The sequence below is a fragment of the Aquarana catesbeiana genome, linkage group LG01 (genome assembly GCF_042186555.1).
Source record: "Aquarana catesbeiana isolate 2022-GZ linkage group LG01, ASM4218655v1, whole genome shotgun sequence".
Classification (NCBI taxonomy): domain Eukaryota; kingdom Metazoa; phylum Chordata; class Amphibia; order Anura; family Ranidae; genus Aquarana; species Aquarana catesbeiana.
In genome coordinates, this window is record NC_133324.1 from 420,790,571 (window position 1) to 420,807,997 (window position 17,427).

The 17,427-nt window shown below is 41.2% G+C and overlaps 1 protein-coding gene across 2 annotated transcripts in view; it reads right to left on the minus strand.

Annotated features, from left to right (window-relative positions):
* Positions 1 to 5,631: 5,631 nt before the first annotated feature.
* Positions 5,632 to 17,427, minus strand: part of ZDHHC21 (zDHHC palmitoyltransferase 21) — a 63,065-nt gene continuing 51,269 nt past the window's right edge. Inside the window, exons 6-7 of one of the 2 annotated variants that reach the window (XM_073635647.1) lie at positions 14,442 to 14,485; positions 5,632 to 9,661 (exon numbers count right to left, since the gene is read on the minus strand). In XM_073635647.1, the coding sequence (XP_073491748.1) occupies positions 9,529 to 9,661; positions 14,442 to 14,485 (177 nt within the window). In that variant the 3' untranslated portion in view covers positions 5,632 to 9,528. The remainder of the gene's footprint in view (positions 9,662 to 14,441; positions 14,486 to 17,427) is intronic. The other variant, XM_073635639.1, reaches the window with a different exon arrangement.

Consider the following 17,427-nt stretch of genomic DNA (forward strand, 5'->3'; position numbering starts at 1 on the left):
TAACACAAGGCGAAATGTTAGTGTGGCCTTAGAGAGATTTCCCCTTGCATGGGAGTCAGAAACAGGAAGTGATGGTAAGTCTCTCAAAAAAAGGAGAGACTGTAAAAAGATTTAAAAAATAACTTTAAAAGGATAAGTTCACTTTTTTTTAGGTAAAAAAAAATAATAAAAAAAAAATAATAATATATATATTTTTTTTTTCCATGAAGCCTTCAGAGCATTGCACCTCTAATCATGGGTGCAATGTCAGGCTCCTGCACACTCAGGATAGTTGTCTGCCTGTACCTCCAAAACACATTAAGACTATTTACAAAAAAAGTTCATGTATTAAGATTTCACCACATATTTACTTGTACTGACATGACAGCATATCATGGTTCATGCTTTATGATGTACAAACACAATAGCACTTGATAAAGCAGGTATTACATGTTGTGTTTTTTTTTTGTATCCCATTCTATTTTCTTGAATGAAAAAAAATAAAATCAGCACACCAATATTACAGTATGCAGGACATTTTGGAAAATGTAGCTAAATTCAAAACCCTAAGGCTCGGTTCACACTGGGGCGACTTGGGATCCGACTTGTACGCCCTCAAGTCGCCCCAGAAATAGTTTCAATGGGAGTGAACGCTAGCGTCTTAATAGACGCTACTGAAGTCGCTCCGACTTCAGAGCGTACTCCCTGTACTACTTTGATCCGACTTGGTAGGCGACCTGTACCATAGAAATCAATGGAAGTCGCCTCCAAGTCGGATCTCTCTGTAAAGTCAAGCGACTTTGCAGGGAAAACCCCTCCCTCCCCCCCTCCCTCCCAGAGAGCTGATTGGCCACAGGCGAAGTCGCCTGTCATGGAGGCGAATTCAAGTCGCCTTGTAATTTGCTGAAGTCGCGCTGAAGCCGCGTTGAAGTCGCGATACAAAGTCGCGCTGAAGTCGTGTTGCCCCAGTGTGAACCGACCCTAAGCCTAACACACACGGGCCGAATGTTGGGCAGCATCGGCCAGTTCAGTAGAAACCGGCTGACATTCGGCCCGTGTGTACCGGAGTTGGTCAGACAGAAGCCAGCCAAACGGCCGACCATGGCTGAAAAAGGTCTGCTGATCGGCTCCCATCCCCCTGTCAGAACACAATAGAAAAGCAGGGGAGAGCACTGTACTAACATCGGGTAGTTAGTACAGCGGCCCCTCCTGACCTGTCAGGTTTTTTTTTTCATTTTTCATTCAGTCCTGCTGGGTTGAATGAAAAATAAACCTAAAACAAACTACTAGTGTGCATGAGGCTTTAGTGTGAACCATCTTCTATCCATGTATTTGGCCAACAATAGACAATGCATTAAAAAGCATAACGGCATCTCTGAAGTGATCAAGCATCAAGATACCAGTCAATCGTTCACTTTATTAGATATAAGTAATGTAATACTTCATGGCCTATTCTAAAGCATTTAATTTACGTATCAAAACATTATCAAAGAGTAAAATTGTATGCTGAGAGATTAATATTAAAAGATCATCAATGTCTGTCTTGTTAGAAAGCGATAGCTTGTAGAATACATGCAAGTGATATCAATTTATCCTAGGCTATGAGAAGATCATCTGATAATGATAATCTACAAATCTGGGAAACTGCTGTAGCTCTGGACACACTGCAGCTTTTGCTTTACTAGGGCAAGAGGAATTCAAATACATTTACTGGACTCTATTGTATCAATTACCAATATATGGCCAGAAACAGTGCACAAACATGATTGTGTATGCTTATAGAACGGTCTTTTTCATACTCTGAGCAATGATTCAATTGCTAGCAGCAAGGTATTATACCATGTTAATCCATAGATAGTAAAAGAAAACGTAAAATAAAAGGTGGTGTATTTTGTTGACCAACATATTATGTAACAGTGATCTTGAAAACTACACAATGAAATGAGTTCATTTATTCAAGCAAGTCACTTAAAAAACAAACAAAAAAAGAACTGTCTTACGACCTATGAATATATAGAATCCAGAAAACTTGCACAATGCAAGATGTTCAGCTATTCCACAAAAGGTTTTGCCAATATTTTTGCTTTCCTTGAAAGATCTTTTGTAGAATGCCATCGGATGTCTACGGCTAAACAGGACAGAACAAGAGTGCTGCTACTGTTGTCAGTTACATACACTACATACATTTACAATAGTGATATCAAACATGTAAAAATGATCAGTATGAGCTTATTACTGACATTACTGATGTGTTCGTTTAGCCGAATAAAAAGCCAGTCATACACAGGACAACCATATAGAATATGTTGTTCTAAAAGATTTTAGCTAAAGCTCTACAGTTCTCTGAATGACGTTTTGGGAACTTGCAACATAGGCACTTATAAGGATCTTAGTTGGCATGCTCAATAAGAGGAATATTTATGAAATATATATATTAGAAATGGTTTAAAGGCCAGATTGCTCAGAACCAGGAATTTGGCAAGTCTTGTGCATGGCCATGTTTAGACCAACATCAGATCTGACTCAGACTTCCTAGTTATTACATAATTTGCTTCTATTCCTACAGGAAAGGTGCACAGTTGGTAACCAGCTCATCAAGAATGACCACCAACATTGGAGATCAGATGCAGCAGGGATATTATAAATCCCCCCCCGATGAAACAGTACAAGCTGTACAATGTAGAATGAGTGGATCAAGGATGTTAAAACTACTTAATCTGCTCATTTAATGAAACAACACGGTGCTTTAAATAATGTAATATACAATCTGCCTTATACGGAGGTCTGTCTAAAGAAGCATTTACAAACTATTCATTTAAATGGTACACAAGGTCTCTAGAAGGTTTTTCTGAAGCATTGGCAGAATGCAAAAGCATCCAGCAGTAATTACCTTCCCATTCAAATGTATCTTATTTTGCCTATGTGCACAAAACATGCTTTATCTCAACAGTACCTGTGCATTTCTACTGTTGTAAGCTCTTTATTGTACCCCTATATCACAGCTCTTTTGCAATCTTCAGATAGTGCAGTCAGACAAAAAGGAAAAAAATAAAATAAAAAATTAGATAGGAGGGATGTCATACCCAGGCAGACTTCATTTTCCAGCTATGGATATTGGATGTCTGAAGGTAAAGTGGATTTTTACACAGAGTTCACTGCTGCTAGTTAGTCTAGGTTCACACTGATGCAGTGCAAATTGAATCAGATTTGCAGTGCAATTGCAAGGAGCAACTGCAGTGCAAGTTGATGTGGGTCAGATGAGATTCTGATGTGTTTTTCTTGTGATTTGTATACAGCTGTGATCTCTTTCCATAGCACATGGTTCAGGGATTGCAGCCGGAAAACAAAGCAAAAGCCTTATAGAAAATGTACTGGAATTTTGTTACTTTAGACCAGCTAAGTGTATGCAGTTTTTATTCAAGTCTATAGAGCTGAAAATTGCACCACACTGTACTAAATTTGCACAGGACCCTTGTTAGGAAATGCATTGGAGTCGCACTGCATATATGTAAACAGCTTTCATATAAAATAATGATATTTCACTTGTCATACGATTCCATACATTCTGGAAAGCTGTTACAGGGGAGAAGAGGCAATAAACAGCTTACGCAGGTCCTATGCACAAGTTTGCTACTTTAACATGTACCGGTTTCTGAAAATACAAGGCAAAGCAACAGGTTCACTTTAAAGCTGGTCCCTGCAGCAGCTACTGTTTACCCTTATACTCACTTCCCTGCTGCTTTGTTGCCAGAAGTTACAGCTGGATCCTAGTCAAAGCTTACATATGGTTGAGGACTGTCTTCTCATCCCTATGTGACAGTGCTTTACCAAGCACCAAGGCCCAATACTGTTGATTTAATGGTGAACAAGTGGAGGTGGAATGGAGGGGGATGCTGATTATTTAAGACAGTGGACTCTAAACTGCAGCCCAGAGGCCAAATGTGGCCCTTTGTTTGCCTTCATCTGGCCTTTGGGACGCTATTCCTCCCACTGACACCAACAATGGGGCATAATTCCTGCTACTGACATCAACAATGAGGTACTATTTCTCCCACTGACACCAACGATGGGGCACAATTCCTCATGTAACCATGTACTAGGGGGAGAAATGGTTTGCATGGTTTACTCCTACTGACGCTAGAACAGTTTCTACTCACAATTACCAAAGTCTGGCCCCCCAAAAGTCTGAAGGAAAGTAAACTGGCCCTTTGTTTAGAAAATCTGGAGACCCCTGATTTAAGGGATTCTTTTCTGCTTTACATAGGCAAAGCAAGAGTTAACATTAACAAGTAACTGGCTCTCTGAGTATCCCTCTGCCTAGCAGGGAAGTTTAATAAAAAGCAGTATGGAATTGAGACAGCCAAAAGAAATGGTCTGACAAATGTTTCATCCAATGTACCTTCATTGTCAATAATGTCACTTCCACTAAGCCACTCAAATCTGCCACATAGGACCCAATCCAAATACTGGGTTACCACTATGCATAGACAAATAATTATTGGTCTTCTCATCCCACTTAGCATTGTCCACCATAAGTAACAGCAGTATTCTGGTACTGGCACTGATTAATGCTTTCCCAAACTACAGACACCCACACATACACCCCTGCGATCACCATGTAATAGATTTAAACAAGATTTAAAACGTTACCATATAACCAACAATAACCTATTGATGTTGCTTCTGTTGAGGAAGCAACTTAATTGGAACCCTTATCATATAAAATGTGTTCTTTTGCACCAGTGTTACCAGAAATCACTAAACACATTTTCTATAGAATTGGGGCATAAAAGGAATGTCTGACGGCACAGTGCTTGTACCAAAGATGACTAATTACATCAATGCTCCAAAAACATATTGTAAACATTTTTAAAAGAAGAAAATATGAAGTCCTAGTTGTCAGGCTTGATCTATTGGGCATTCATCCAACCAAGTAGGAAGCCTACTAATTTTTTCAGCAATGGTTTTCTTTTAGACCCTTTTCAAACTGAAGTCGCTTTTCAGGCATTTTAGCGCTAAAAATAGCGCCTGTAAAGCGTCTCTCAAGACTCTCCAGTGTGAAAGCCAAAGTGTCCGCGCCCCATTGTGAAAGGGCTCTTAAAGTCACCACCTATGCAGCTAACCATCATTGGCAACTAACAAAAAAAATAAATGCTTCACACCAAGTTGAAAAAGCATAATTCAGCCTGTCTAGGTGGGGTTTAGTAGGCCGAGTCACCTCATGGCTTAGTTTATTTCTAGGGCGCTACCTCTACCCATGATTCCGGGCTCAGTTTCTGCTCACCCTGGAGTTTTCAGGTGGTTCACACCTCTTGCAGAATCCTTCATAACCGGAAGAATTATGAAGAATTCATGGCCACCTAATAATGGTCAGGTCAGATAGATCACCACCAATCCTGACAGACATAACAAACTGCTAAGTAGACTGTAACATCTACCAAAACTTGTGGAAGGATTCTTCAATGCCATCAAAATTACTTTCCACTTAGGTTGACAGTCGGCTACGACATTCTATAAAAAAAAAATTGGCACCAGGAGCTTAAAGCTGGCCATACATTATACAATTTTCTTATTCAATTTAATTTAGATTTACCATCAACTATGTAAGGGCCCACCTTATTGGATACAAATTGAAAGTGTTTATGGTTTTGGTAAATCTAAAGGAAAATTGTGCAATAAAATTGTATAATGTATGGCCAGCCTTATGGGTAGGTCTTTCAAGAATTCTCAGGCACAGATCTTGTGACTGGTTCATTGATTTTCCCAGAGTTCTGCACATAGAGCTTATGGTAATACCAAATACATGCCCCACAATGGCCTGAACATCAATGCAACAAATGATTTTGTCTTTGATGCTTGCCAAGGATGCTGCATGCCTAGAGAGATGTTGAATGTTTCTTAAAACACTAGAACTGATCATGTGACTACAGTAGGCACTCGCATGACTTATGTCCATAGCTACAGAACAGAAGCAGTACTGAAAAATTAAGGATACAAAAACAGACACGGTCTACATGTACCAGGTTAGTGGATGATAGCTATATCACCATTATACAAACAATTTGCCATTTTGTAAACATATTGTAATTTTTTTCCAAAAAATATTATTATATTATTAATCATTCACTGAAAAGATTGGGTTGAAAATGTTTTAAAAGGAGCACAAACATTTTAAGTGGCAGAAAAGTAAATCATCAATATGTGCATGATTTAAAGATGACCATTCCACTACAACACCTGGAAAAAAAGAATATTAAAAATGTAGCACTAAAGCTGTATTAAACCATCATTTTAAAAACAATTGTTTGTGCCCTTTGTGATTAACAGATATGTAGCTTCACTGTCACACAAGCCTGGTTTATGAAGTGACTTGGGTGAGGATAGGTTAACAAAAAGCCACTAATGCCAATGTTGGAAGGTGACGCAAACCTGGGATATCTGGCGAAAGATATGTGATTTGGGGCTATTTGCAGCTATGTTACCAAGCTAAAATCTCTTTACTATTTTGTATTCAGACACATTTTCAGTAAAGGGAGAGATTGAGGGCCCATTTACAATGTACATTTGTATGTGTTGTGTTAAGGCATCCCTATATATTTTGAATAGGCTACCAACATACCCTGACATGCCCAAAATCATATAGAACTTATCTTTGGTTACGAAATTTTGTGCGTTGCACGGTGCTACAATGCAGGTGCATTAGGGTGTAATGGGCAGCACAGTGGTGTAGTGGATAGCACTTTCGCCTAGCAGTAAGAAGGGTCGCTGGTTCGAATCCCAACCATGACACTACCTGCCTGGAGTTTGCATGTTCTCCCTGTGCCTGCGTGGGTTTCCTCCAGGTACTCCGGTTTCCTCCCACACTCCAAAGACATGCTGGTAGGTTAAATGGATCCTGTCTAAATTGTCCCTAGTATGTATGAATGTGAGTTAGGGACCTTAGATTGTAAGCTCCTTGAGGGTAGGGACTGATGTGAATGTACAATGTATATGTAAAGCGCTGCGTAAAATTGACAGCGCTATACAAGTACCTGAAAATAAATAAAATTAGGGAAGATGCGTTGGGATGCCATTTAAAATGACCACAACAAAAACTGCGATTCAGCCCTCAAAACCCAAATAGATATGCAGTCTGACATATATTGCACCAACAACCTCAGTTGTCAGTCTCAAGCTGGCCATAAATGGCTCAGTTTTTTTCCTTTACCCAGCAGGTTGAACAAAAAAAGAAAAAAAAAAACTGATCAGATTCCCCCATCCACATTCTTGATGTAGATGGGGGAATTACTCCCCGAGCTATTGTGTTCTGACGGTGGGGAGACTTCCCCCGCCATCAGAATGCAATGATCAGCACTGCCGGCTTTACCCTGTGGCACTAAATCAATCAGCATTTATCTGATAGGCTAGGTGTACAGAAGTTGATTGGTAGATCAACTTTTGTACAACTAGGGGAGTCCATATATGGACTGAAATTTGACTGGTCCCTGCTGAACCCGCCAAATTTCGAGTCATGTATGGCCAGCTCTACCTCTGTTTTTTTAGTTACAGCAGTGATGCAGAGTGAGAAAAAATACAACTGCACAGTCCAAAATTAATCAGGACCCAGGGCTCTCTGCAATTAGCTCTCATTAACAGAGCTGGCCTCCACTTCCTCCAATACAAATTTGGGTGAGGACAGTTGTGGTGAGAGGTGCAGCCATTTCACAGGAATGTCAGGGCAGAGGAGAGGAGAGGATAGGAGGCATTTTTTCCACTGACAGCAAAAGTTTTTTTTTCCCCAGGCATGTTCAAGCAAAAATCACTCCCAAAATCATAACATGCGAGGTATAGGGCCATAAAAAGATATGACAGGTGTGAGACTTCAAATGGTCTTTAGGAGTATCCACAACCTGTTTTTTGGAAAAAATCTTCCCTCCTAAGTCCCCTGTTTCCCCATGATAGCATAAGATTCAAAGTTTATTTCAGGTCACACAATCTTACATAGCTTTACACTATAATATATGAAAAAATGTTCCCCAGATATTGTAGTACTATAATGAATAGGTGGCTGTGGTAACATTGATACATAAATAATGGAAAATACCATTAGACATTTTAAGGAAAAAGGGTATATTTGTAGCACATTTAATAGGAACATTCTACATTTGACATGTAAATATAACTTGGAACTTCTTAGTATTTGATCTACACAGTTTATTATACCCACACACCTTTAAAACAAATAAAGCTTTGAATGCACCTTAGGTATTGTATTCAAGATACCGTATGTAGTAGTGCCGGTTTGCACTGGGCCGACCTGTCAGGCGACTTAGCCGCCTGACAAGTTGCTCTCCCTGCAGTGCAATGGAACCGTAAAAAGGTTCTTGTACTACTTGGGGGCGACTTCGGAGCAGCTTTCGTTGACGTCTGTTAAAGAAGTCGTTTGCAAGCCGTGCTGAGGTCTTGCTGCGTGGGGCAGCTTTAGAGTCGGACGACTTTGAAGCCGCCCCAGTGTGAACCGGCACTGACACCCATTTGCCAGAATACAGTGTATTCATAAGTGATTGTACAAACCAGCTGAATGCCCAATCTGAATCCTTAAGAAAATATATATACACTCTGTATAGTGTTGTGTAATACAGTATATATTGGCGCCATATAAAATAATCATATCTATAGCTCTAAACCAGTTCTACTTCTTAAAATCTATATATGCAAACACACCAGATGAACAGTGGAATATTTTAGAGACTCAGCATACAGCAACTGTACACCACACAAAAAAATAAAAGCAGCCAACATTTGTAGGTATAGCACAAATCTACAAATATATGATATTACTACACTGCATGACAGGTATAATTATAATTCATTTTAACAGCCAGCCACATGATCTTAAAGATAGGTTGAACAACAGAAAAAAAAATTGATAAAAATTATACAGTATAAATAAAAGTTTGTACAGTGGTTATAAAATCTGGTCATTCAAGTTAAAATTTCCAGTATATTAGTTTGTGATGCACTGTATGCAGCAGTAGTCCAAAAAAATGGAGCAAGTTAAAAACGAATGGTTTGTAAAATACAACAGTTTTTTTTATACATTATACAAAAATAATTACTATTTGGTTAGGAAGCTTAAAACCAAAAACTAAAAAAAAAAAAAAAAAAGAAGAAAAAAAAGAATTCAAAACGGAATCCATGTATCAGGTATTGTCAGTGCAATTATAAAAAAAAAAAAAAAAAAGAAGAAAAAAAGTTGAAAAAAAAACACAACTTCAACGAAAAAATCTTAATTCATGGTTTTAGTTTGTAGCCTGAGGGAGTTCAATATGTCCTGAGGGGAAATAGGACATCTTGAAAGGAGACAATGTTCAGCAAATAAATACATATCTTGTACTGTTCCCACAACTGCATTGAGATCACTATTAAAACAAAGCCTGGGGCACTTTGTGATATCTAAGATTGGTGGGTGGATTATAATTGACTTGAAGACTGTCATAGCACTGTTAAGATAAAACCTGCAACTTGCTTCCAGCGTGGCGGATCCATCTGTGCCCACCATCCATCTGTTTAGACATGATTGGCAAAGTAGTAGGAGACTCCCAGTGGTCGTCTCTGCCTGAAAGGAATAAACCACAGGATCTTCCAGCGAGTGCCAAAAACTTCTGAGAAGGTCTGCTGCCATGGTTTTCGAGCTCTCGATCTACAGAAGACAGCATTATTAGTGAAAGACAGCATTCCCATGGTGCATTTCAGTCAGTGTAGACAATACAGGGTTGGCTGGGGATCTATTAGAAGGCTTAAATGAATTGTGTTCCCTAGCATCACAAATGCAGCTTTGCTTTCATTGTGACATGCAGCTGCGATTTAACACCACCTAGCAGGGGCTGAAACTTTATTGTCAATCAACAGAGGGCAACTTCTGAAGTTGTAGACAATCCAGGGATGACAAGAATTCATGTCAGCTAAACAGTGGCAAGTCCTTTCATTCTTCTTTGAACCCTGGAAATACCATTTTGTCTTATCGAAAACTCCCCTCATAAGGACAAAAGCAAAAACCTAAAAGATGAAAACGCTGCTTCCAGTTCCTATCAGAAGAGCTCCCCACAGGAAATTAGTAGAGACAGGGTTGCCAGCACTTTGAAAACCTATGTAATTTTGCTGACAATAACTCAGAATAATGGAAAATTTAAGTAAACATACATCAAGCTGCATAGCCAGCAGCCATTTCTCTGCAATATGGTTTTCATAGGCTTTGGAAATGGTATCTATTCTATCATCAGCCACGTTATCAGCTGTGGTCTAAATGAAACTCCCCACAGAACCTCAATTTTCCTTGACACCTGCCTGGAATATCTTAATGGACTCTGTAGAAGCGCCACATGGCTATTCACGCACTTGGTCATATCTTTATACAAATACAAAGGCTTCAATATTTTTACTGCTTCATTCACAATCCATCAACAAACAAGTAACGAAAAAATATTTTGCCATGGCCATTAATTGTCAAAAAAAAAAAAAAGTCAATGGCAAGTTCACATCACCCCCACATCAGTAAAAAGCATGTACTCCAATGATGTTCTTTTCATGGCTTTTGTCAAAAAATCGTCATACAAGAAAACAACCAGCGTTTTGGGCTGTCACATGGTCAGTTACTTTTGGGACCTTGCAAGGCCCCAAACATCAGCCGTTTTCAGATGTGATAATTCTTTTCACCAAAAAAAAACTGTGAAAAGAACTCTACTGGAGTACTATTGACTTTCTGCGCTTTTACTGGATCTGACATGTCACCATCTGCTCTTGTCATTTTGTGGGACCAACAACCAGGGCAGCCATCAGAAATTGTGGGGCCTCTTATACAACTTTAGGCCTGCCCCCCCCCCCCCCCAGAGCCTGACCACCAACATTCCCCAGGGTCCCGCCCACTGGCCGTCCCACCAAATCTGCCCACTAGCCATCCCACCAAGTCCATCAGTGCCTCAGCCCCCCCTCACACCTGTAATTTCTCAGCCCCCCCTCACACCTGTAATTTCTCAACCCCCCCCTCACACCTGTACGCTCTCGGTCCCCCTCACACCTGTACGCTCTCGGCCCCCCCTCACACCTGTACGCTCTCGGTCCCCCTCACACCTGTACGCTCTCGGTCCCCCTCACACCTGTACGCTCTCGGCCCCCCCTCACACCTGTACGCTCTCGGTCCCCCTCACACCTGTACGCTCTCGGTCCCCCTCACACCTGTACGCTCTCGGCCCCCCCTCACACCTGTACGCTCTCGGCACCACTCACACCTGTACGCTCTCGGCACCACTCACACCTGTACGCTCTCGGCACCACTCACACCTGTACGCTCTCGGCACCACTCACACCTGTACGCTCTCGGCACCACTCACACCTGTACGCTCTCGGCACCACTCACACCTGTATGTGTGTGTATATGTATATATATAATTATGACATGCATGTACACACACAGGCATGTATACACAGAGACATGCACACACACAGGCATGTACACAGTCACACACACACACAGCCCCGCCCCCCCACTGCACAACAGCCCTTACTTGTAAGGTGGTCCTAGTGCCAGCTCTTGTTTCCACATGCAGAGGGGTACACATGCAGGAAATAGCCAGAGGTGGCAGCAAAGAGCCCGATATCCGCTCATGACAGAGCAGCAGCCTAAAGGCACACATACAGGAGCATCCACTGAGCTCCTCTGCACCCGCCCCTGCCTTCTCACATCCCTGCCAGTCGGCCGGGCCCGTCCAGATGCTGGGGCCCCTTACAAGTGTATGGGCTGTACCCCCCTGACAGCGGCCCTGCCAACAACATAACGTAATCCTAAACTCTGCAGTCTGTACATAGTGCACCTCAGATACAAGTGACCCTTTGAGGGCAACCATACTGCTGATGCAGCCCACAATGAATACAGCATATTGGGATTCATACATTAGTAAGCAAACATGTTTTGTCTTTTATGTCGTCTTTTTTTCTTTAGGATTTTTTAAAGCATCCTTTTTTTCAAAACTGTAAATCTTCACTAAGCTGGTTAGTAGGCTACTGATCAATTAGCCTGTGGGTTTCATGACAAGCTTTGACTGTCCCACAGGTTTAAAGGATAAGTTTATCTGTAACATGTTCCACCTGTTTTTAGGATGGAACATGTTGCAGCATCTGCACACCACACAGGTATATCCCCTTCCCTGTGAAAGCAGGCAAAAGATCTTTGCCATGCAACCACTGTCACAATATGAAAACAGCGCAGTGCAAGTACTGTCAGCCACTGTGGCTGATGGCTTGTAGTTCTCAATCTGTGAGGGTGCAGGTGAGCGCTCTCATAGTCCATTGAGCTTCCTGCTCTCAGGTAACTGCCTGCCTGTACAAAGTACAAATGGACAGCTATGCTGAGTCTTTAGGAACCTGAAATTGCACCCATTATCTGCCGATTGGGGGTGCAATGCTCCGCACGCTCCTTAGAAAATAAATAAATGCACTTTTTTTACCTGCAAAAAGGTGAACTTATGATCTAACTGTAGCTACGGGTTCCTGATTGCAGTGTATTGTCTTCTGACAACCTCCCCAGTTTGCAAACCAGTGTTTGCAGAAGAGCTGAGTGTTTCAGTTATAGAAGAGAATGCAAGGGACTTACAACCACATCTAGAACAGGCAAGGGAGCTAAGTGTGAGGAACCATACAGCCTGTACTCAAAATGCTGTCTCTATGACGAAAGAAGTAGCATGCTACGTATAGTGTAGGCAACCTTCAATTTAATCACCATCTGCCATAATACTATGTTCTGCAAGATTTTCTCTATTTACCAAAGTTAGAAGCCATGTTTGCTACTGCTAACCAGAACTGACAAAAACACCTCTGAAGATATGAGAAGTAGGAGATGGGGAATCTGGGTATGCAAGGGTGTTTGATGCTGGGAATACTAGACCCTGGATGAATTGAACTTGTTGTGTTCCAGATAGGACAATACATGCAGAATTGAATTTATTAAAGCAGTATTAAACTCAAAACCAAAAATGTAATATATCGCAGCTTACCTATCATAAGATGTGGTGGCTGCATTTGTTGTTTTTCTTTTAGGCCGTTTCCCCTCTGTTTTCACCTGGTGATTTGGCCACTAACACACCTCATGTATTAGACTGCCCCCACTCTGAATGGAGGAGCACAGGGGGCACAGCAGCATTTTCATGCATTGATGGGCACTAAAGAGGGCTTTTTCTAAGAGACTTTAAAATGGACACAGAGAGGACCCGCATGTCATTATGTGTTGCGCCGTTGCATCTCCGCACACAGGGCCTGCTGCAAACCTACTAGTTCTACCGTCACAGTTAGGGCAAAGGCCACCGCTTCCCTCCAAGCCCCTCCCTCACCTCGGCAAACAGTGCCCAAAACAGCAGAAGAGGAGAGGACACACCAGCCAGCAAGGGTGCCAGCCAACCACCCACAACAGGGCCAGGGTGCCAGCCAACCACCCACGGTGACCCACCAACAGCAGGACCAGGTTGCCAGCCAGCCACCCACGGTGACCCACCCACAGCAGGGCCAGGGTGCCAGCCAGCCACCCACGGTGACCCACCCACAGCAGGGCCAGGGTGCCAGCCAGCCACCCACGGTGACCCACCCACAGCAGGGCCAGGGTGCCAGCTAGTCACCCACAGTGACCCACCCACAGCAGGGCCAGGGTGCCAGCTAGCCACCCACGGTGACCCACACACACCAGGGATCCAGCCAGCCACAGCAGCGTGCCAGCCAGCCACCCACAGGAGCCATTTACAGAGGACGCGGGAGCCAGCCAGCCACAGAGGACGCAGGAATCAGCCAGCCACAGAGGATGCAGGAACCAGCCAGCTAAAGAGGATGCAGGAACCAGCCACAGCTACAGTACCCATAGTTAAGGTAAGAGGAGCTCTACACAGTGCCAATTTTATTTCTACTTTGTGAGAGGTTGGGGAAGGCGTGAGAGTCATGGCACAAGGAGGGGGTCCTATGAGGTCCAGAGTGAATGAAGGTGATCACTGTACACTCTGTTAAAAAGGAGGCCCCCCTCCAGGTCCCATTATACTCCCTTGTAGTCTCTAATGGGTCTGGGGGGGGGGGGTCTCTCTCTCTAACAAAGACTCTCTAATGGACACTGTTAGAGAAAGACCCCCCTCCAGGTTCCATTAAAAAAATAAATAAATAAAAAAGAGGCAGGAGTTGTACTTTGTGCAAAATGTAAGGGCAAGGTCAGGGGTGGGGTCAGGGGTGGGGTCAGGGGTGGGCCCTGACAGGGGGTCCTTGCTTTATTTGGTCCGGGGGCCCTGAGTGTTGTCAGTCCGCCCCTGGAAGAACCAGATATTTCTTTTGTCATGTGCTGCTAGGAAAAAGGAATTTAAGTAAACCTGCAGCTTTGCAATGCACGGGCAAAAAAAACAAGAAAAAATTTTATATGTCATTTGTTACATATATACTGAAAAAATTCTATTACTTACATTTCATCACAGCAGTTGGACATTTTTTCTATAGTGGTCATATCCTAAATTGAGAAAAAAAAAAAAAAAAGAATGAGCATCAACATTAGTGTGGGTGGTACCCGTGTCTTACAACTTATATGGTATTTGGTTTTTATGGTAAACGGAAATGGTAGTTGATTCAAAAATATTCTAGGGTCACTAAATGTAACAGAAAATATACAGTATATTTGCCTCAAGTCTAAATGAATAACAAGCACTACAAAATGTAAAAAATATAAGCACACCTAAATCGATGCAGCTTCAACTAATCATAATTCATATTTTGAATGATACGATTACAATAAAAATCGTTTTTTTGGCAAGTCATTGTTCTTGAGACTGCATTCATAAATAAACCCAACTGACAGATTTTCTTATTCTTTCCATAGAAAACATATTTTGGATATCCATTTTGGACTGTAGAATACTTTATTATTGATAACTGCACAATACTAAAATACAGAGAAATAATAGTCTCACACGGGGGGGGGGATGTATTTTTAAAAACATGTACACTGATCAGTTTGCAAGAGATTTTCCACAGAGTTTAGTAAATGTGGTGAAACTTCACTTTGTAAAGAATAGTCAAATCATATGCCAAGAAAAGAAAGAAAAAAAATGCAATTTGCTTGCATATGATTGGATGATGGAAGTCAGCAGTACGACCCTCATTTTTCCCAGGGCTTCACTTCACCTGCAAAGCGAACAGTCTATTTGCCTTTAGTAAATAAACCCCACGGTTTGATCAGGTGCAACACCGTGCCACTGACTGTTACTTTGAATTTGCCCCGTCAATTGAGAGATGCTCAGAAGTGTTTTGGTGAATCAGCTATGCAGGAAAACTTTGATGCTTGTGTAGATCGGCACGGATTTCAAAATGTGGGTCAGCAAACTCCCTATACTTTAGTGACAGTTCTGATGCTGTTTAACCTGCTGTGCATTTCTTTAGAAGCAACAAGTCCTAATGACATAAGTTTCGATTCCAGGCAATGTAAGATAAAATGGCTTTGTATGTATTTTGTCTTTGAAAGCATACATCTGAGCAACACAGCGTTCAAATGCAAAAGACAGACTTGGAAAATGCGCATATACTCAAGCTCCTACAGCTGTGGTAAACATGCCATAGTTTCCTTCTGTCTGGAACCCCAGAGGCCAATCTAATTGATGTTCTGGTATAATTTAACATTTTTTATATCCAAATGATTGTTCAGTCACAGAAATATGTATACAGGGGAAAAGACTTGCCCACACCTCTTTAAAAAATGCCAACACTACACAAGTGTGTAGCTAAACAAATAAACTTAAATACTGTATATGTCTAAGTGCCCTTTTCTTAATGGCTAGCCTTTTCATGCTGCCTGTGGCTTTCCTGCACCATTTTCAAAATTAAGGTAGTTGGCAGACGGCTTTCTGTGCCAGCCCACTGATGGAGTATTCGCCTCAGCTTGCTGTAAGGTGATACTGCATATGTACCAAATTAAGCATACAACATCATCAGTTTCACACATGCACCATATGACACTGCATTCATCTTGGAGAAAGAAAAAAAAAAAACAACAGTCTTCCCAGAGACATTGCAAGATCATAGGAGGATTTTTTTCAAACAACAGATAAGTGTAATGTTGTATAGCATAGATGAGATGCCCGAGGTCATGCGCTTTATCCTGCACAAGCGCTGTGTGGCAATACTGTGAGACCTTGCAATTTAGAAACAAGATTCCCCTAAAGTCACTCTGGTGGCATTGCCTACCCAGGGGGCATCCACAAGGCCCTAGCTATGTCACGAATGCCTCAGGGAAACTGAGAAGTGGAAACATCAAAGCATAGGTAAAAGCAAAAATTTCAAATTTTAAAGAAATGTATGTTAGGTGATTTTACATAAGTGTACAGAGCTGCATGCTGATGTGAATTTTGGTGAAAAAAAGGGTAAAGGTCCATCTTAAAAAGAAAAAAAAAATCTGTGAAATTTGTACACTGTATTCTTGTGTTTTGAGAAAATATTAATCAACTTAAGGTCATCATATAACAATACCAATGATTACAAAATTCCATGATAAAAAATATTGCTAGGTAGAATTTAAATTAATAAACGCTTAAGACCTCCGAACATTTTTTTTTTTTAGAAGACCAAAAGGCTGTTGCTCATTACATCAGGATTAGCACAAGCTCAGCAACATGCAAGATCTGCCCAACAGCACCCCCAACATGTGCCTACAGATAAAATGGAAGACAGCCAGTCATGCACTGCAGGAGGTCAAGCAATGCTTGAAGTTAAACACACAAGGCTGCTTAGAGCAAATTATAAGTAATGTATTTAACTCTCATCCACTTCTAACAAGATAACTCATTTTACCTGTGATTTCTGCTAATCACATTAATGGCACATTACATTTACTTAGTCAATAAAGACCCAATTAATCAGACAAGAGTCTTTAACTATCAAGAGCTTATTCACACTAGAGAGGTTTTTCTCAGTATGCAGAAGAATGCGGAAGAATGTGTTTTTTTCCCCCTATGCGTGTCAATGTTTTTACATGAACTGAATACATTTAAGATTATGCTTTTCATAGTAAATAATCAGATCTAATGTTGCATTCAGCTGCAACATAGATACATGACATCAAACCATGTGCACCACATTGATTTTGAGCTTTTACATATAGATATGGTTGCTTTGGCAGTATTGGTACTATGCATTTCAATATACAGAGGGGACGGAAAGTATTCAGACCCCCTTAAATTTTTCACTCTTTCTTATATTGCAGCCATTTGCTAAAATCATTTAAGTTCATTTTTTTTGTCCTCATTAATGTACACACAGCGCCCCATATTGACAGAAAAACACAGAATTGTTGACATTTTCCAGATTTATTAAAAAAGGAAAACTGAAATATCACATGGTCCTAAGTATTCAGACCTTATGCTGCGACACTCATATATTTAACTCAGGTGCTGTCCATTACTT